The sequence below is a fragment of the Quercus lobata genome, chromosome 12 (genome assembly GCF_001633185.2).
Source record: "Quercus lobata isolate SW786 chromosome 12, ValleyOak3.0 Primary Assembly, whole genome shotgun sequence".
In the NCBI taxonomy this organism is placed as follows: domain Eukaryota; kingdom Viridiplantae; phylum Streptophyta; class Magnoliopsida; order Fagales; family Fagaceae; genus Quercus; species Quercus lobata.
This window is the reverse complement of record NC_044915.1, coordinates 12,302,463-12,322,889: the sequence shown is the minus strand read 5'-3', so window position 1 is coordinate 12,322,889 and position 20,427 is coordinate 12,302,463. Positions and strand designations below refer to the sequence as shown.

At 38.1% G+C, this 20,427-nt stretch overlaps 2 protein-coding genes across 2 annotated transcripts; both read right to left on the bottom strand.

Moving 5' to 3' along the window:
- Window positions 1-417: 417 nt before the first annotated feature.
- On the bottom strand, window positions 418-1,845 carry LOC115970243 (probable aspartyl protease At4g16563). The gene has a single exon (XM_031089905.1). It carries the CDS (start codon window positions 1,843-1,845, stop codon window positions 418-420), a length of 1,428 nt encoding a protein of 475 aa, XP_030945765.1.
- A 13,760-nt stretch (window positions 1,846-15,605) lies between these two features.
- Window positions 15,606-17,668, bottom strand: LOC115969838 (probable aspartyl protease At4g16563). Its single transcript, XM_031089460.1, has one exon. The coding sequence runs from the start codon at window positions 17,429-17,431 to the stop codon at window positions 15,950-15,952; it is 1,482 nt and encodes a 493-aa protein (XP_030945320.1). The 5' UTR covers window positions 17,432-17,668; the 3' UTR covers window positions 15,606-15,949.
- Between the last annotated feature and the right edge of the window lie 2,759 nt (window positions 17,669-20,427).

The following is a 20,427-nucleotide window of genomic DNA, read 5'->3' as shown; positions in this document are numbered from 1 at the left end:
CCTCACACATGAGTCAATAAAAAAAAAATACTGAATTTGATGGACCTAGGTGTGAGATGAAAGGCAAATTAAAGAATGTTTTTTTTATAAATATTTCTTTAATAAAATGTCCTTAGGACATCCGATAACAAAATTCTTAATTTAAAGCACCATTACAATGTGTAACAAATAAGTATATTAAATTTCATGACATTTTAAGAAAAAATACAATATTGTAGCTGTCCACACTTCATTTGTTGTTCCAAGCATCCCAATCCCATAGGCAAAAATTGAAGTGCAAAACTCTTTCGTAGTCCAACGGATGTGGTCAAACCTCCAATACCAAAAGTCAAAGACCCTCCCCAAAAAGTCAACCAAGTTTTGTAAAATAGATCACAGCCGTTCATCAAACATTAACATCAGCTTCATCCAGTTATTTTATTTTACTTTATCCAAAAGTGCTTTGCACGGTTGCTTCCCAAATCCAATTCTCTTATTAGCCAAATCATAAACAACCTCAAACCCTAGTTGCATAAAATACCCAAAAACAGCCCCGAGCCCACCAATCTTATCCCCACCGCTTTTGAATGTCAAGCACAGACTGTGCCTCTGGTTAGGATCCTTTTTTTCTGCGTAAATTTCAACCAAATAATTACCCCTAGGTATCGTAACACTGGAACTGGATCCATTACCATTCCCAACGAAGTGTAAAACCACGGCAGGAAGATTCATATTCATCATATCGCCATCGAAATAATAACACCTCTCGAATCCCGACTTGTCCTCGACCACTTTCGCTCGCTCGTTATTAAACCGATCCAACTCGGCCACCACCGAGTCACGTAGACTCTTCGGCAACGTCGTCATCGTTGATCCCGAGTCCACCATTGTCCCGCCATCCCCATTCTGGTCAACCCGTTTCACAACCTCCGGTGCCGCGATGTACTTCTTTCCCACAGAGATTCCCTCCAGTCCAACCATGTAATAGTAAGGGTGACTCGGGTTGTCGAGAATGGGCGTGTACGCAAACTCAGTTGAGGAGTTACCCGACTCGTCTTTGAGGCCGAGAAAGAGTGCACTCGAACTAGGAATTTCGGAGTTATTAAACGAGGAATCGCCCAAGCAATAAGAGAACCCTTTACTGACTTGAGGATAGACAGTAGCGAGTTGTGATGGCAAAGAAAGCAAACCAGGACCGAACCCAGCGACCCCAACTTCCTCATTGATAGATTTGTGGGCACACCCAAAAGTGAAATTTGGAATGAGAGAAGGAACTGAGGAGGTGGGTACGGATGCACTATCTTTGTACAGGCGAGCTATTATGCTTCCATCACCGTAGGCAAGGTAGAAAGGTGGGCAAGAATAAGAGTCGCAATCAGAGTTGTCGATAAGCTTTATAGGGCAACCAGCAACGGCGCAGATATCACTGGGGTCCCGAGATCTCGAACGGTGTGCGGCGGGGCAAGCTGGGGAGCTGCATGAAACCGAGGCATTTTTGGGAGGTTTTAGAAGTGTGGGTGGGGTTTTGCAGCGAAAGCATTTGTAAGGGGAGCAAGGGTACCAGACGATATGAGAGCCAGTGTCCATGACGAGAGAAATGGATTTTGAAGGGTTTGAGCCGGTTGTGATGGAGAGGAAGTAGCCACCGACTTCTGAGAGTGGGATAGAGATTTGTTGGCTTTGGTTTTGTTTTTTTCGCTGGTGTTGCTGGAAGCGAATGGAGGAGTGAATGGAGAGCGATTTGAAGAGAAGTTGGGTACTGTTGAATTTGGGGAGGGAGTGAGTTAGAGGTAAAACCACAACCTCTGATAAAGAAACAGAGAGGCTTGAGAAACAGAGTATGAAACAGAGCAACATGGAAGCCATAATTTTAGAACCAAGAGTCAAGAGAAGATACATTTTGCAACTCTTTTGAACTTTAATTTGATATTACTGTCGAAGAGTTTAAAACTTTTTTTTTTTTTAATAAGGGAGGAGGGGAAGGCAATAGGACGATGGTTCTGGCGGGAGTGTGTGGCTCCGAGCTTTTTGGTGTGTTGGCGCTTGTTACTTGTTAGGCGTATTTGGGCAGAGGTGTGAGTTTTCAATCTTGGGTTTGGAATTTGGATGATCCTGCTAACTAAATAAATGCTAAATGCTATTTTAGCATTCGCATTAAACTAACTAAATGCTATTTTTAACAAAAATTAAATTTAAGAATAAACAGTAACTCAATACTTTTAGAATATTCACATCAAGCTCCGCACATTTTTAACTAAACTAAACCAAAAATATTTAACTTCTTTTGGGGTTTGAAATTCGGATGATCTTGCTAAGAAAGTAGTTTAGAAAATTCCAACAAAATTAACCAAATGCTGTTTTTAACCAAAAAAAAAAAAAATTTATATAACCAACCAAAACACACCTTGGCTCAACAAAAATAACAATACTAAACGATTATTATTATATTTTAAAAAAAATTATGGACGACAAAGTAGGACAAGTCCTATTTTTTTAGCCGTAAAATCCATAGCATCTTTTCTTCTAAAAATTCACATTTTTGTACATTAAGGGTCTGTTTGGGATCCACTTATTTTGTTAAAACTGAAAACTTTTTGCTGAAAATACTGTAAATAAAAGTAAATGTTAGTTGGAATAGTACAATGAAACCCATGAATAGTAGCAAAAATAAGTTGAATAATAAAATAAATTGGCAAAAAATAAGTTAATCAACCAGACATTAAGGGTCCGTTTGGATACAGCTGAAAACTGAAAACTGAAACTGAAAACTGAAAAACACTGTAGCGAAATAATTTTTAAATGTGTGAATAGTATCATGGGACCCATTTTTAATGAAAAAGTTGCTGAAAAGTGAAATTTGTGGATCCGTGAACAGTACACGATGTGCTGTGATTGGTCCAAAAAAATTTGAGAAGTCAAAGTTTGCGGCTACTGTTCATTAAACAGTGCATGAACAGTAGCCGCAACACCCAAAACGCTCCAAAACGCGTGAAAAAAAAAAAAAAAAAAAAAAAAAAAAAAAAAAAAAAAAAACGCAAACGCAGTTTTTTTCAGCCGAATCCAAACGCTCTCTAAGTCTCTAAATACAAAAGGGTTCCCATTAAAGACATATTTACGTATGTGTAAATCCAGAATCACAAAAAAAAAAAAAAAAAAAAAAAAATTCATGGTAATTTCACATTTAATTTGCCTACCACCTCACAACATGAGTCAATAATAATAACTGTAAGGACACAATTCCTTTGCGGCCCAATAATGGTATTGGGCTCGCATATGAAAAATCCCTCACAATATGATTTGTAGAGAGTGGGTTTGAAAAGCTAGCCGTTGGTCACGGGGCGATGCCCGGTCTTGGTTTTAGAGGAATTCGTGTAGAAAAAGGATTTGGGCTTGAATATTTAAGCCCTACGGCGTCGCATCCTATGGGATGGGTCTCCTCGGACTTGATCCGAGGACCATTAAGGTCTTACCCCGGTTACCCGAAGATGGGTTTTTTCTGTCATTTCCGGTGTTGTTTAGGTGTTCTCACCCATGTAGTCTCTCTTTTTTTGGAGGTGGGAGGGGCCTCCTCTTAGATTTACTTACTTTCTTCTTTTATACTCGTCTGCGTTAATTGTCCTTCGTCCACGTGTAGGGTCAACCTTTACAAGACTGATATTTGTCCCATCAGTCTAATCCCAGAATTGTTGGGGATGATTGATAAGGCTGAAGAATACGGCTCTGCTAGGTGCAGAATCTTATCTGGGAAGGGTCATAAGGGTAACTTTCCTAAGATATTTTAGGTTTCCTTTCAAGTTTAGTCCTATACCAGTTTTACCCCTTTATTCTGATGGGATTTTGGATCTGCCGAGGACTGAACTGTCCTCAGCTGTATTCCAAAACAGTCTTGTGCTCTATGTTATCGGGTTTGGGCCATAACTCTCCTCGGCTTGGGCCATAGCTCTCCTCGGCTTGGGCTTTCGGACTCTCCACGAGCAAATGGGCCTGGCCCATAGATTATTGGGCCCCACAATAATAATAATAATTTAGAATTTGATGGGCCTAGTTGTGGGATGGTAGGTAAATTGGGGAATGTAATGAAATTGTTGTATATATTTTTTGTAACCCTAGTTTTTTTTTTTGTTTTTTAAAAATTTATATATATTTTTAAAAGCATACGTTTTAAATGTTATAAAGTTTAACCGGTTATATATAGCAAAAAAAAAAGGGAATATTAAGAGCAAAACGAGCCATTAGTACTTTAAAGTTTAAATGAGTGCTAATAAATTTGTAGATTTTTTTTTTTTTTTAATATCAAGAGGACCATTAAGCAAAAAGTGCACCTAATTTTAAATTTTTTGTAATGAAAAATTCTAAGGGAAGCCTTGGCCTCCCCTCCCTACACTAGTGTATAGAATCCAATTGTGGGACTTTCAAAATATTAATATGGTAAAAATTAATATTTTATTTTATTAATATTCAAACAATTATATGGTTAAAATACTTTTGTTGTTCGTATAGTAAGATTGTAGCCACAAAAAGTTTTACAAACAATTGAGGCGGCATGCTATGAATGATGTGTAATAAAAGTGATATTAGTGGTGGTGCTATGTAAAAATTATGTTGTACTAGTCACAATCTACTACTCCAATAATTGTGAAAAAAAAATTGTGTCAATGATACTATTATTCTTATTGCATAGACTCCAATATTTATGTTAATTAGAAAATATTTAATTTAATATCCAACAGGATCTTAATCTTATATATTACTGGAGGGTCTCGATTTACAGTCCAAGCCCAAAACATATGGGATATTGGCCCAATGAGCCCAATATAATAAATTTGTAAAGAGTGGGTTGAAGAATTAGCCCCTAATAAGTTGAACAACGACTAGTATTGAATTGAGTGGCAATCAAACACGAAATAAGAGATTCTAATATGAATAGACTTTCAGTTCGAGGAGGTCACACTTGTATATATTGATCACAATTGAATACAAAGAAAATTTAGATTGCTACAGTCTTGTTTCTCTCTTTTTCCTCCTCTTCTTCCAGGGAGGGTCTCTCCCATTATATAGCTCCCTTTGGAACATTTTGATTCTACATTTGTTGATTATCTGAGCCTTCACTTAAGTATTTGTCCCATCAGACACCCTCTCTAGCTTTTTGTGAGTTGTGATAGCTAAGGTAACACTGTTCAAAGGTCTTCTTTACATAAATGCGGCCAGAAAGCGATGCATTTAATGCGGTGGCAGCAGTTTTCTCCTAAATATTTTTTGGGCTTCCCTCCTTCTTGTATGTTCATGAAGCATGTTCCTATCATTGCAACTTCTTGGAGGGTCATTCTACTTGTTGGAATACATATTTGAGTTGCACATGCCACATCCGAGGAGTAATTCCTCCTCGGACTACCTTTCATTCGTTCCTTACTCATGAGACTCTAAATTAGGACCCTAAATGACTATTTGCCCCTCCTCGGACCATTCAGCGTCCTCGGACAAAAGGTTAAGGCCCAACATATTATCCTGGACCTTAATCCCTACAATTACATTCTAATTATAGATCATCCTATTAATTAAAGCACAAAAACAAATTGAGCACCTAAATACATAGTTGTTAGTATTGTAAACTACGTATTAATATATTATATTGTAGCCAAAAAGTATCATATGTACGTATCCATAATGCTTATGAATCCGTACGATATATAGGGGTGTATCGTATCGAATCAAAAAAAATTGTATGCATCAGATGATACATACATACATATATGTGCTTAAATTGGGTTTTGATTTGAGCCTAAAAGTTGTTTTGCTTGTTTTTAAACAAAATTATTGGACTACCATGGTTTAATAAAGTAATGTTACTTATGAAAAATTAGTTTAACATAACTAAATATGTGTATTTTTTAATATTTATATTGTGATACTTAGAAATTTGTTTTCAATTGTTTGATTACACAAATGAGCTTTCCTATTTTTTCTAGGTACATAAAAAATAGTTGATTAATTATACAAATTCATGTGTTTGTATGTGTTTTTAGGTACATAAAACATGATACCACTGTAACCATATTATTTTTTATTTTATTTTATTGGTTTATGGGAAGACCTCAAGAGTCAAGACCATGAATTTTATCGAGAATGAAAAGCGGAAATTACATAATGGAGAAGAGCTTATTCTAAGAAACAATGACGCTTTTCAATTCAAATAGAGATATTATTAAATGCTTAAGACATGTTTAGCTAACAAATGAGCAAGTCTATTACCTTACCTACAACCATGGGAAATATCAATTCAACAAAAGCCATAGATAACTAACATCATACCATAGATAATCGGGGCCACTAAAGACCGGGGGGGGGGGGGAGATTGTTTGCTTAAAGCCTAAGATATAATCAAAGAATCACCATTGATTATGAACTCATGCATACCCACGTCTCTTGCAAATTAAAAGCTAGCTTCGAACCCCCAACACCGTGGTTTGTAGCCACATGCCCTAATCATCTGGGCTACAGGCCCCCACCCCGTCTTCATTGGATCTGTTCCAAAGAGTACCCTAAAAAAATAAATAAATAAAATTTCCTCTCCCTAGTGGTTTCGGGTTAAGAGCACTTAAGTGGGGCTTTGATCTTTTTACTCAACGCAACTACCAACCTACCTTCTTTGTCTCTTATAAGAACACCCACACCCACTTCCTTCTATGTACTAAAAACAACCCAATCGACGTTGATCTTGAAAAAGGAATCATAGGAGGTTGTGGGCAAATGGAATTCGCCAAAAACTCACAACAAAAATTCTAGTAATTTACACAACACGATTTCAACCAAATGGAAAACATAACTCACAAGACCACAACATTGTTTCACCAAAATTGAATGTATTCCCAAATCTCTAACCCACGATCCTATGAGTTCTTGTTGTGATCCATTGCAACTGGGTAATACTGAACCCAAAGTGGTGGCTAAAACCCTGGCCAAGTGGAAACAACATAGTGGTAATAACACCATTAATGGTGAGATAATCAAACACCAATCCCAAGCCAAAGGGTCCAAGAAAGGTTATATAAAAGGGAAAGGTGGACCTAAGAACTTAAATAAGTGGGCCGTTTAAATTCACTAGCCTAACAGTGTTAAAAGGCTCTAGCTTGGTTCTTTCCTATGAAGCAAGGGTGCGTTTCCAGATTCAGGTGCGGGTGCGAGATTTGGCAATTTTTGAAAAAGTAGGATACAGGTGCAGCAATTAAAAAATTATTAAAAATATTTTTATTTATATTTCTATATGTTTTTACTGTTAAGATATTCTTAAAAAATATATTACTACGCCTTGATTCACAAAACAAAGAAAGAAGATGGCAAGAAACACAAAACAAAACACAAAACAAAAAAGAAAACACAAAAGAAGCAACAAATATTTAGAATAAAATTGAGGAAGGACAGATTTAGGATGATTGGGTCTCATTCAAAGCCGATTTCAGCTGTTTCGGCATGATTCAAGGTCGATTTCAACCTGTTTTGGCCATTTCGATTGCCGGCTGATATGACCAAATTCGGCTGATACAGCTTGATTCTAGCTGAATCATCCTAGTTCGATGTGAATAGAAGCCAAGTCGGCTTGAATCGAGCTGTGTCAATGCGAAGAAAAAAAAAAAAACCTTAGAGGTGGCACTGACACACGGGCAATCGTGTCGGATGCCGCACCCTGCATCAAGTTGCGTTGGACTTCGGTGCGACACCCTCCCAGTTGCATCCGTGCTTCATAGGTTCTTTTGCTAATGCTGTCGATGCTACCCTTACCTATGATGGAGTTGCCATGGACATGTTGGAACTCTTTGGGTGTGTGTTTTTAGTGAAGTTTATTTCCAATAGAGAAGCAAAAGAATTTAAATAAAACACACCTATCTAGAGAGTTCCAACAATCAAAATCGATAAAAAGAGACAGAGATAAAAACGCAAAAGAGAGAGAAGATTGCAAAGAAAGAGAAGATGAACTCACCTTTGGCGTTGCCACCACCTTCACTGCAAGTCGAGCTAATGGGTTCGAGATCAGCTTTTAGCAGGATGGGTTCGTGGGATCTACTATTAGGTTTGGGGTTCACGGGTTAGAGATTTGGGAATATGTTCAATTTCGGTAAAACGGCATCATGTAAATTACTGGAATTTGTGTTGAGTTTTGGGTGAAACAACGTCGGGCTGAGTTGGCAAAAAAAAAAAAAATAATAATTTGGGGAAATTAAACTTAAACCACATGTGATTTGCTTGAAAAATACTTTGCCTACCTGTAATTTAAAAATTAGCATTTTACCCACCTAAAGTTAGCTCCGTTTATCTCCTCTTACCCACCTCTATTAAAAATATGAGTAAATTTGTATTTTTATTACCATTTTATGTCTCCCTCCTCTCAAAACATAAAAATCTAAAAAATCAAGATAAAAGAAGATCTAAAAGCTAGGTTTTGTAAAAATTAAAGCCTAACTTTTACATCTTCTTTTCATGTATCAACTTTTAAATCTTCTACTTTAACACATTAAAAAACGTGTTTCCTCACTTGAACCAGAGAATGCAAAAAAAAAAAAAAGAAAGCAAAATAGATAATGCACAAAAAGGATCACACGTTTTAGCAACAGAATACACTTCTTTTTCATTCTTAAATTTCTTATGCTTCTTTAATAAGGAAAAAATGTGTTCACTTCTGCTTGTTCTCTGTTCTCTCTGATCCTTTTTTTTCTTAAATATTGACTGCAACAAGTTTGCGTTAATAGTAAATTAATTGTTGTTCCAACTTTTGTTAATCATCCTGCTACTACAAATGTTTTGCTATTTTCTATTCACTGGATTTCCCTTCTTTAAATTCCTCTTGATATCATTAGTCTCCGTAAAATAAATTCTATTTGGTTCAAAATGCCAGTTTTTGACAATATAAGTTCTGGTAAGAGTTTTCTAGAAGCTAAGTTCATTTTCACTAGTCAAATACAGAGACCTATGGAAGCAAAGCAAAAGCACCTTTGGAGGGAAAACAAAAATTGATATACATACCAAGCTTATGAAGAAGTATAAAAAAGTTCCTATGCGATGGCCCTGGTGGGGTGTACTTCTAGCTTGTGCCATTGCCGTTTTCTTCACTTTCCCAATTGGTATTATTAGTGCCACCACAAACCAGGTAGGTATATTAAACTTTACTGACAATTTTAGCTTTTCGTTTTACTATTTTTATATATATATATATATATAAAATCTACTAAATTTTTAATCTTTGGTAAAACAGACACAAGGTTTGAACATTATAACGGACACCATCTTTCCATTCTCTGGTTCGAAATGCACAATTTCAGTTTTTAATGTGTTAAAATAGAATATTTAAAATTTGATATATGAAAAGTAGATGTAAAAGTTAGGTTTTAATTTTTACAAAACCTAGTTTTTAGAAATTCTTTTCTCTTGATTTTTTTGTTTTTTATGTTTTGAGAGGAGAGAGGCATAAAAGGGTGTAAGGTTGAATTTATTCAATCATGTGTTGACTTTATTCCGTGCCAAATTTGCTTGTAATTTAGCAATTAGATACCTTATATTTAGGTAGGATTTATGTAAGAGAGTGTGAAGAAAACTCAAGATGTTTGCAATTTAAAGGAGTCTTGCGATTGGCAAGTCGCTAGAATGGCACACATGTGAAGTATGCAGGGGAGCTGAAAGGTCACGAAAACTGGAGCACTATAGGACAAAACTTCCAGTTTGGCCAGGCAATTAGCTCACAACTTAGACTTGTGACTCGTTCCAGTCACAAGGTTGAGTTGCTAGAATGCCCTATTTGATGAAAACTGACTTTTCACATTCCTCATATACACTACTATAAATATCCTTACACTCACGAAATGTAGAGAGTTTCTAGAGAGAATCTTGAGAGAGAAACCCTAGAGAAAACAAGATTGACTCATCTACAATCTTTATCATTTGATTCTCCAAATTTCTCTACTCTCACCCTCTCTATTGACATATCCTTGAAAGGTACATTTGCCAAATCCTTATCTCACCATACCTATATCAGTGAGGAGGTGTTTTGGTGTTTAGGAAGCAGTTCAGAGAGGACCAATTCATTTGGTTGATGCAATGGGCTTATTGCGGGATTTGGTAAGTTAGAGAAGACAAGGTTTGATGTAACCCTGTTAGAGCAAGAAGCTTGGAGGGGCTTAGGTGCACTGGGTAGATTAGGTTTGAAGGGTCTTCTACTATTCATGTATCCAACCTTTATTCTCTAGTGGATTATTGACCGCTTGGAGGGCAACAGAGAGATTTTTCGCTGAGTACTTCAGTTTCCTCTTCAATAACACATCTCTATGTTATCTTTGTGTTTGCATCTCTCTTTCCTTTCTCTTTACCTTTTAATTGTTGCTGCGTTTGTAATTAATTATAGTTTAGAGTATATTACCAATTTAGATATAGCTTTTATTTCATATTCTGCACATATATTATTTGATTATAAGCTTGTGTTGGTAATTTTGTTTTTGGGAGTCTAAACGTTCATTGGTGTTTTATATGCTATTTGAACTTTCAAAGGGTAACAAAAATACAAATTTACTCTTTTTTTAACAAAGGTGGGTAACTAGAGACAAATGAAGCTAATATTTGGTGGGTAAAATGTCAATTTTTAAACCATAGGTATACAAAGTGTTTTTCATAGGTAGGCAAAGTGTTTTTCAGGCAAACCATAAGTGGGTAAAGTGTAATTTCCCAAAAAAAAAAAAAAAGGTTATGTGCCACTTAACACTCAAAACTAATCGAGGGTCTGTTTTTGCTAATAGAATCAAATTTCAGGATGTAAAATAAAAAATCTCAAACTTCAGGGTGTAAAATTCAAATAATTTCAAACTTCAAGGATGTACTTTGATGGTGAACTGAAAATTGAACCAACTCCAATTCGTCCATGAGAGTCGTCTAGGTCAAAAAGAAAAGAATGATTATACCTAGTAGAACGGTCGTCTATAGTCATATGGGTCGTCCATGAGGAAAGCACCTGGACGACCCCCGACACTTGGGAAAATTCCAAAAGAATTTATCTACAAGAGCTAGTGAATTGAAACACGTGTTATTATTTCAAGGCATGAGTAAAATCCTAGTTCATTGCTATAACTTCCTACTAAGTAGTTAACTTCCAAAGATGGTTATAGAAGATAAGATTAAATATTCTAACTCCTACAGCTGTTGTAGAAGTTAACCCTGAACCTTTTGACTTCCTCGAATATAGGGGAAGTTACGAAACAAGTAATTGCTTCAAGAGCATACTATATAAATACTCATTCACATCAAATGAAGGTAAGTTTTAGACAGCTTCTAAAAAGTTGGAATTCTAGAATTTAAGAGAAAAACTAACTTAAACATTGGAGGGTTCTTGGCCGGTCCACCTCGGTCACCTTTGATCAAGTGTTTTTCTTTTCAGGCCTTCCAAGCAATTACTAGTCCATTGAAGCCCTAAGCATTCAACCTACTAATTTTCTTTCCATCATCAGTTGGCGTCGTCTATAGGAAACGATTAATTTTGTGTTTCGCAATTTATCTTCCTACGACAAAAAAAGGCTGCATGGTTCAGACAAGATCAATGGCCACTAGTCCAAACCACCAAGAGAGTAGGAATGCTTCTAGGAATCCTCATCAAGATTGTCAGTCAACACTTGTCATGCAATCGCTTTCCATCCAACACATACAGTCCATGGCAGTCGTCATGGCGGAGTTAACCCGTCAGAATCAAGAGTTGACTAGGGAGATCAGTCTAAGGAGGCAATGCCATGAAAGATACACAAAAGGACAAACTCAGAGTCAAGAAGTTAGAGAAGGAGAAAATGCTGAGCCTGAGAACCAGTCAAGGGGTACCGCTTCACAAAGGGTGCCACACTTGGAAAGGAAAATGAATCAAATGAGGAAGGCCATGGACAAAATGAAGGAGAAAATGAGAAGGGCGAATCCTGTAGATGATTTAGTTCATCAAATAGACTCCCCTTTCATGGCTTCTGTCAATAGTCATCCCTTACCTCCTAAGTTCAAGATGCCTTCTTTGGACTCATATGATGGAACACGCGACCCTTTTGATCATATAACTACTTTTGAGACTACGATGCACCTTCAAGGGATTTCAGACTAGATTATGTGTAGGGCTTTCCTTACCACTCTTAAAGGGCCAGCACAAGTGTAGTTCAGTAAGATACCTCCGAATACTGTGGGTTCTTTCAAAGAATTGAGTAAGTTGTTTGTCAACAATTTTATTGGATGACAAAGGTATAAATGTTCCTCATCTAGCCTATTAACCATAGAGCAAGGGGGAAAATGAAAGCTTGCGGTCCTTCATTACTTGTTTCAACAGGGAAGCCCTCACGGTGGACGAGATGGGCGATAAGTTGTTATTGGCAGCCTTTCATAATGGAGTTAACTTTGATTTATTCATCCATAAACTTTATGAGCAAAAGCCTTAAACCATGACTGAACTCGTCCATTCGGCCCAAAACTTCATGAATGCAAAGGATGCAATTATAGCTAAGAAGAGGAAGAGAGCCGAGCGAATAGAAGCATATCTCCTGTGCCATTCTGAGTAAGGTCCTCGTCCAAAGAAGGCCCGGACGGGAGAGAAGAAAGATCGAGACAACAAGAAGGCCAGTTCTTTAGTACGGAGTCAGCAATATACGCCCTTGAACATGCCGCTTGAACAAGTGCTTATGCAAATCAAGGATGATCCATCCTTGAAGTGGCCGAAAAAAATGAAAAGAGATCCCAACAAGCGCAATAGGAATAAGTATTGCCGCTTCCATAAAGATCATGGACATGACACAGACGAGTGTTTTGATTTGAAGCAGCAGATAGAGAATTTTATCAGGCAAAGAAAATTGAGAAATTTTCTTGAACGAGATCATAAGGAGAAGAAGTTGAAGGGAAAGTTAAAAGAGTCATCACGACCCCTACTTGGAGAAATAAGAGTTATCATAGGAGGGACTTCGACAGGACAATCTTCCAAGTCAAGGAAGATGTACCTGAAGGTAGTGTAAAATGTCCAACTTTCTAGACAATCCCCAAGGACGAGGGTAATGGACGAGCTAGCCATTATGTTCACGGACAAGGATGCCGAAAGGGTTCACCACTCACATGACGACGCAATCGTTATCACTTTGCTCATTGCTGATTATACGACCAGAAGGGTGTTGGTAGACAATGGAAGTTCGACGAACATCTTATATTACCCTGCCTTCCAGCAAATGAGGCTTGGACAAGATCAACTTCGTTCAGTAAATTCACCCTTGGTGAGATTTGAAGGGATGAAAATGTAGCCTGTGAGTATCAGTACGTTACTTGTGATGGTAGGAGCATATCCACAATAAATAACTAAAGAAGGAAACTTTATTGTCGTGGACCGTTCATCGTCATACAATGCTATCATTGGAAGACCAACTTTAAACAGTTGGAAGACAATCACATCTACTTACCATTTGTCTGTTAAGTTCCCAACAGATTACGGAGTAGGTCAAGTGCAAGGAAACCAATTAGCCGCCAAAGAATGCTATCTAACCATGTTGGCCATGGAGAGCACGTATAGATGATGAGCATGGATGAGAAATGGGTTACCGTAGAGCTCACGGAAGTGCTGGAAGACGTTCCTTTGGACAAGAGTAACCCCAAGAAGTTCGCAAGGATTAGAACAAGCATGGATATGAAAACAAAGCAAGACCTTGTCCATTTTTTAAAGAAGAGCATGAATGTGTTTGCATGGAGTCACAAGGACATGCCGGGTATTAACCCAAGTGTAATCACCCATCGTCTAAACGTGTATCCTTCCTCCAAGCCCATGCGTCAAAAGAAGAGAGTTTTTTCTCCCAAACAAGATAATGCTATTAAAGAGGAAGTCTAGAAGTTGACCATGGCAAAATTTATCCGGGAAGTTTATTACCCATACTGGTTGTCCAATATGGTAATGGCTAAGAAAGTTAATGGCAAATGGAGGATGTGCATGGACTTCACCGATTTGAACAAAGCTTGCCCAAAGGATAGCTATCTGTTGCCACGCATTGACCAGCAGTGGACTTAATTGTGGATCATAAATTACTAAGCTTTATGGACGCTTTCTCAGGTTATAATCAAATAAGGATGGACGAGGTGGACCAAGAGAAGACGTCATTTATTACTAGCCAAGGTTTGTTTTGCTGCAAGATGATGCCCTTCGGTTTGAAGAACGTGGGGGCAACTTATCAAAGGCTGGTTAACCATATGTTTTGTTCATAGATTGGATGGAATGTGGAAGTTTATGTAGATGATATATTGGTAAAGAGTTTGGATGAGGAAAAGCATCTGGACGACCTTTAAGAGACCTTTGATAAACTTAAACGATATAACATGAAGTTGAATCCAAACAAGTGTGCCTTTGGAGTTTCGTTAGGAAAGTTTTTTAGGTTCATGGTTTCACATAGGGGAATTGAAGCAAACCTCGATAAAATTCACGCGATACTGAATATGGAGCCACCAAAGAATATCAAAGAAGTCCAATATTTCACCGGGCGAGTTGCCGCCCTTAACAGATTCGTCTCAAAAGTTACTGACAAGTGTTTACCATTCTTTAAAGTTCTTAAAAAGGCATTCAAATGGACGGACGAGTATCAGAAGGCCTTCCAAGACATTAAGACCTGCCTCACCACAGCCCCTTTGCTAAGCTCGTCCATACCAAGTGAAGAATTATATTTGTATTTAGCAGTGTCCCCACATGCAGTGAGCTCAACGCTGATTAGAGAAGAAGGGAAGACACAGAAGTTGGTTTATTATACAAACCGGGCGTTAAGAGGGGCAGAAGGACGATATCCCATGATGAAAAGCTAGCCTTTGCCTTAGTCACGACTACTAGGAAGTTAAGACATTACTTTCAGGCTCATGTCATAAATGTCTTGACAGATCATCCACTAAAGAAGACGATGAACTAGTTGGAAGCTGCAGGACGACTATTCCAATGGGTAATAGAACTTAGCGAGTTTGATGTCAGGTACCAACCAAAAGCGTGATAAAAGCACAGGTATTGGCGGATTTCATTGCAGAGTGAACTGTACTTGAATAACTTCAAATGGTTCAAAACAAAGGACCTCATATATATATATATATATATAAAGGAGAGAGAAAGGGAAACTAAGACACCAGAATTTCACATCTTCACTATGGGGGGTCATCTCCAACGTTAGGCTCGTCGTGGGCAGGCTGAGTAGTGGCATCGTCTTCAATATTAATATCTTCAGAACTCGTCTGGAGAAAAGAGCTTCCAGCTAAAAATAAAACTACCCCTAACTCCAACTCCTGAATCCGCCCCTGTTGACAAATACGCATAAATATATCATGACAAGCTGGTGAAAAAAAAAAGGGTTTTCTCAAACATTTATAATGCTTATTTACACCCCCATCTTAATTCCTCCCATCATCAGGCCTTTCTACCATTTCACCATCTTCTTTTGCTCTTTTCTTTTTTCTCCTGGGCCATACCTGGAGACCACATTATGGTTGGGTTTCAATGTCCTCGGAGATGCTATGCATAAATTCAGGCCAAACGCTAACAGGTCACTGGTCAATCAACACATGAACTTTTAAAACAACACTGCTCCACATTAATTTAAAGCACCGTTAACTGTGTGACTTACAAATAAACACATTAAATGTCATTATGACAAAATTTTCAAAAAAAGATTTACAGATCTTTTAGCTGTCCACACTTCATTTGTTGCTTCAAGCATCCCAATCCCATAGGCATAGCTTTTTATGAACAAATTTATAAAATCTTAATTGACAAGCAAGAAGCAAAAAATGAAGTGCAAAACTCTTAAAACCCCCCACATTTATTACCTACCCCAGTGCATTTACAAAGTCCCCAGCTGTGGTCAAACCTTCAAATTCAAAATACCAAGTCCAAGCTCCTCAGACTTTCCTCAAAAAGTCAACCAAGTCTTGCAGTAGATCACAGCCGTTCATCAAAACCTTGCCACGTACGTTAGCTTTGGTTCTGGTTCAGCTTATCCCAAAGCGATGAGCACTGTCTCCTCGCAAACCCAACTCTCTTTTTTTCCAAATCATAAACAATTTCGAACCCTTGTTGCTGATAATTTCCAAGAATAGCCCCGGGCCCACCACTCAACTCCTCGTCATCTCCACCGTTCATCAACATCAAACACCCAACGTTCTTCTTCTTATCACCGTCCAAAAACTCGTAGAAATAGTTTCTCCTAGGTAGCGCCACACTGGATCCGTTCCCAACGAAGTGCAAAACCACGGCAGGCACATTCACAACCTTGCCATCGTAATAATAACACGGCCCTAGTCCCGTCTTGTCCTCCACCTCACTCGCTCGCTCGTGAACTCGCCCGACTCGCCGGTCGAACTCAGCCACCAACGAGTTGTAAAGACTCGCCGGCAACATCGTGAACGTTGTCCCCGAGTCCACAACCGTCCCGCCGTTCCCTCTCCGGTCAAGCCGTTTCACAATCTCCGGTGCCGCAATATTCCTCTTTCCCACGGAGATTCCCTTGAGTCCAACGCTGTAAAAGTAAGGATGACTCGGGTTGTCGAGCATGGAGGTGTACACAAACTCAGCTGAGTCAGACCCATCAAAACCCGAGTTGTCCTTCCTTTCCTTGTCTTCGTAGCGGCCGAGAATGAGTGGACTCGGACGATGAACTCGGTACTGATTAAAGGAGTGAGAGACCAAGCAATAAGAGAATCGGTTACCGAGTTGAGGAGAGACAGTAGCGATTTGAGCTGGCAAAGAAAGCAAGCCAGGGCCGAACCCAGCCACACCAATTGGCTCACCGAGAGTTGTGTGGGCACACCCAAAAGTGAAATTTGGAAGAAGCATAGAAGGAACAGAGGAGGTGGGTACAGATAAACTGTCTTTGTAAAGGCGAGCTATTAAGCTTCCATCACCGTAAGCGTAGTAGAAAGGTGGGCAAGAGAAAGAGGAACAATCAGAGGTTTCGATATAGTCTAAAGGACAATGAGAAATGGCGCAGAGATCAGAGGAGGAGAGAGAAGTGTGCGCGGCGGAGCAAGCTGGGGACTTGCATGAAACGGTGGCGTTTTTGGAGAGTTTTGGTGGTGGGGTTGTGGTGGTGGATTTTCCTTCGCAGAGAATGCATTCAAAAGGGGAGCAAGGGAACCAGACGAGGTCGGAGCCAGTGTCCATGTAGAGAGAGATGGGTTGTGGAGGGTTGGAGCCGATTGTGAAAGAAAGTGTGTAGTCGCTGCCTGGTGAGAGTGGAAGAGAGACTTGTTGTTGTTGTTTGTTGAGTTTTTTGTGGTGGTGGTGGTTGTGGAAGCGCATGGAGGAGCGAGTGGAAGTGGATTTGAGGAGGTGGTGTGTACTGTTGAATTGGTTTTTGGAAAGGGAATGAGTTAGAGGTAATAGCAGAAGCTGCTCTGATAAGGTAACAGATAAGCTTGAGAAACAGAGTATGAAACAGAGCAACAAGGAAGCCATAATTTTAGAACCAAAAGAGCAGAAATTTTGCAACTTCTTTGAACCTTGATTTTATATCACTGTTGAAGTGTTTAGAGTGAGAGTTTAAATTTGTTTATAGAAAAAGAGAGTGGTGAGGGGGAGTTATATGGGACTTTGGCAATGCAAGAGGACGAAGGTTCTGGTGTGGCTCTGCGTTTTGGTGCGTCGGCCCTTGTTACTTACGGATCGTTAGGTGCTTCTTGGGTCGTTTAGAGCTTAGACCCATTTACATTATTTGTACAAAATTTTCTATTTATTTATTTTAGAATAAAAACATTTATTTATTTGTTTATATTATATATTCAACAAAAGATTATGTATTTTAAACATTATCTTATTAAAATATTATTTTCTTGTTTTTTTAATTTTTTTCCACACACAGCAACCACTATCTATCCTTTTTTTTAATCATTGAAATACATTTAAAAAAAAAAAATTAAATACAAAATGCATAATGCTTTTGTAAATTTGGATGATTATTATAGTAACGGTAATGCTCAATTTGTAATGACCCTAAATTGGTGTATTGGGTTTGAACGTTAAAGGCTCAAACAATAAAATTTGTAGAGAGTGGGCTAAAAGGTTAGGTCTTGGTGAACGGACAGCCGTTAGTCATGGTGTTCGTAATAATCGCACGGGGTGAACCGTGCTTACCCAAGAAGACTTTCTCTTTGGCACGACCTGAGTGGCTCTGGTCATTGGACCTCGTCTGAGGAGCTTAATGTTCTTATTATACCATTTCCTTAGGTTACAATGGTCCAAGAGTCTATACATAATGCTTCTCCCCCCCTCTCTCGGGGATGAATTCTTACATTATATAGCCCCTCTCAGTTGATCCTGACATTCCATCTGTTGATCAGGCAGGTAACTACTCGAATACTTGTCCCATCAGCCGCCTTCCCCCACTTTCTGTTAGTTGCAATAACCGAAGTCACACTGTTCAGGGGTCTTTTCTCATCAATGCGGCCATGATGTTTGTGGGCGCATTCAATGTGAAGGTGACAGATTTTCCTTGAACCGCTCCCACATTACACCCCCGTGCGAATTCTATTGTACTCGTCTTTTCTTCTGGGAGCACTTTGGGGGCTGCCTTTGGTGGCGTGTCGTTCTTCCTTTCTAGGTTTTGGGATGCCAAGGACAGGATCGTCCTCGGTTGCATTCCTAAGCCATTTGGACTCTCGCTTCATGTCCTCGGAAAAGTCTCTCCTCGACGCAGGCCTTGGGCCCTAATGCATAGTGGGCCGGGGTCACAAATTCTCTGGCCCCACGGTAACTTTGCAAATTTACATATCTTTAATTTGATTGATGTGAGGGATTTTCGGACTTAAGTTGTAAAATTGAGATGTTTTTCTATTTTTTATTGTTTGGTGCAAATGCATCATATGCAATAGTGAATTCTAATATCAATTGTTGTGATTTTGTCTATTTAGAGCTAACAAAGAGCACTGATACGAAGTAGAAAATAAATATCCATACAATACAACAATATTTAATATGATTTGACCAACTTCATACCTACATCCATATATAACACTAATTAAAATCCACTATCAAACATATGGATTATAACCAAGCTTAACCAAATATCACAACACTCACTACTCACAAACAAATTTCCCCAACAAAAAAAATCTCTCACTAATTTCACACACACAAACTTACAATTCTAAAGTCGTTATACATCCAATAACTTTCTCACACTCACAAAACAAACAATCTCTCAATGCATATCCATGAGCATCTCTCAACTCTAAAAGTCTAACAAACTACTCTTTGAAGAAATTCACTTATGTTCTTTTAGGAGTCTTCTCCTCTCCCCATATGGGAGGACCCTTCGGTAAAAGCCACTAAACTCTTTTCAACCGCACCTATCTATAAGGCTTAAATTCTATTCATTGATGGACAAATAATACCTAATTAAAATATAATCTCACCAGCTCTAATTTAAAACTTCTTTTCTTTTCATTTTTTATTTGGGGGAACACTTTTGATTGATGGGTTTGGTGAGTTTTTGTAAATGTTTAGGCTTACATATGCTTGTTGTTTAATTTATTTTTTCTAGGCTATTGTTTTTTGGAAAATCTTCTTGTTGTCGACAAAAATACATTTTTGGTCTCTATATTTTGTTCATGTTTTTTATTTGGTACTAAAATTTCATAACTTCATTTTGATTCTTATTTTTTTTAAAATTGCTGTCATTTTAATTCTTGTCGTTATCTTACTATTAGAAAACGCAATTTTAAGCTAGCCGTGTAATCTATTAATCACATACATACTCTCTCTCTCTAAGTGAGATGATAGCTTGGATCAAAATAACAGCAAGTATAAAAATATATACATAAAAAAAGGTATTTATGTTTTGTTTAAGGTGGCCAAGAATGTTGTTAGTGAAGGGAATTTCACCAAAATCCCAACCTATGAGAAACAAAAAAAATAGAGAAAACACACGCCAAAGAAAGCAATTACACGCACAAGACAATATTTATGTGGTTCGTCAATTTGCTTACGTCCACAGAGTTGCAGGGATTTCACTATTATTAGGGAAAAGTATAAAGTGCGGCTACAGATATTCTCACACACAAAAAATATGGCAACCAGATCTAGTTGAGTCGTCGAACCGGATCAAACAAAACTAAGCTCCACAAAACCCAATAGTTAGAGGCCAAGTTCAATTTAATGGGGCTAAATTCTGAAATATGCCTAGTGTCAAGGATGTTTTTGAAAAGTTAGGAGGGCCAAACATGGTCCCCTGCAGCAGCAGTTTTGATCGGTCTCTGAAAATCAAGAAAAATCCTATCTTCTGCATTAAGAAAAATTATTGTCTTCTCTGACGAGAAAAACCAAATCATAACTAATTAGAATTAGAAATTATTCAGAAAAAAAAAAAAATAGAATTAGAAATTTGAGGTAATATAATTCAACATGGGTTAATCGTTCTGATGCACTGTGCTTATCACAGCAATGATAATCATTTT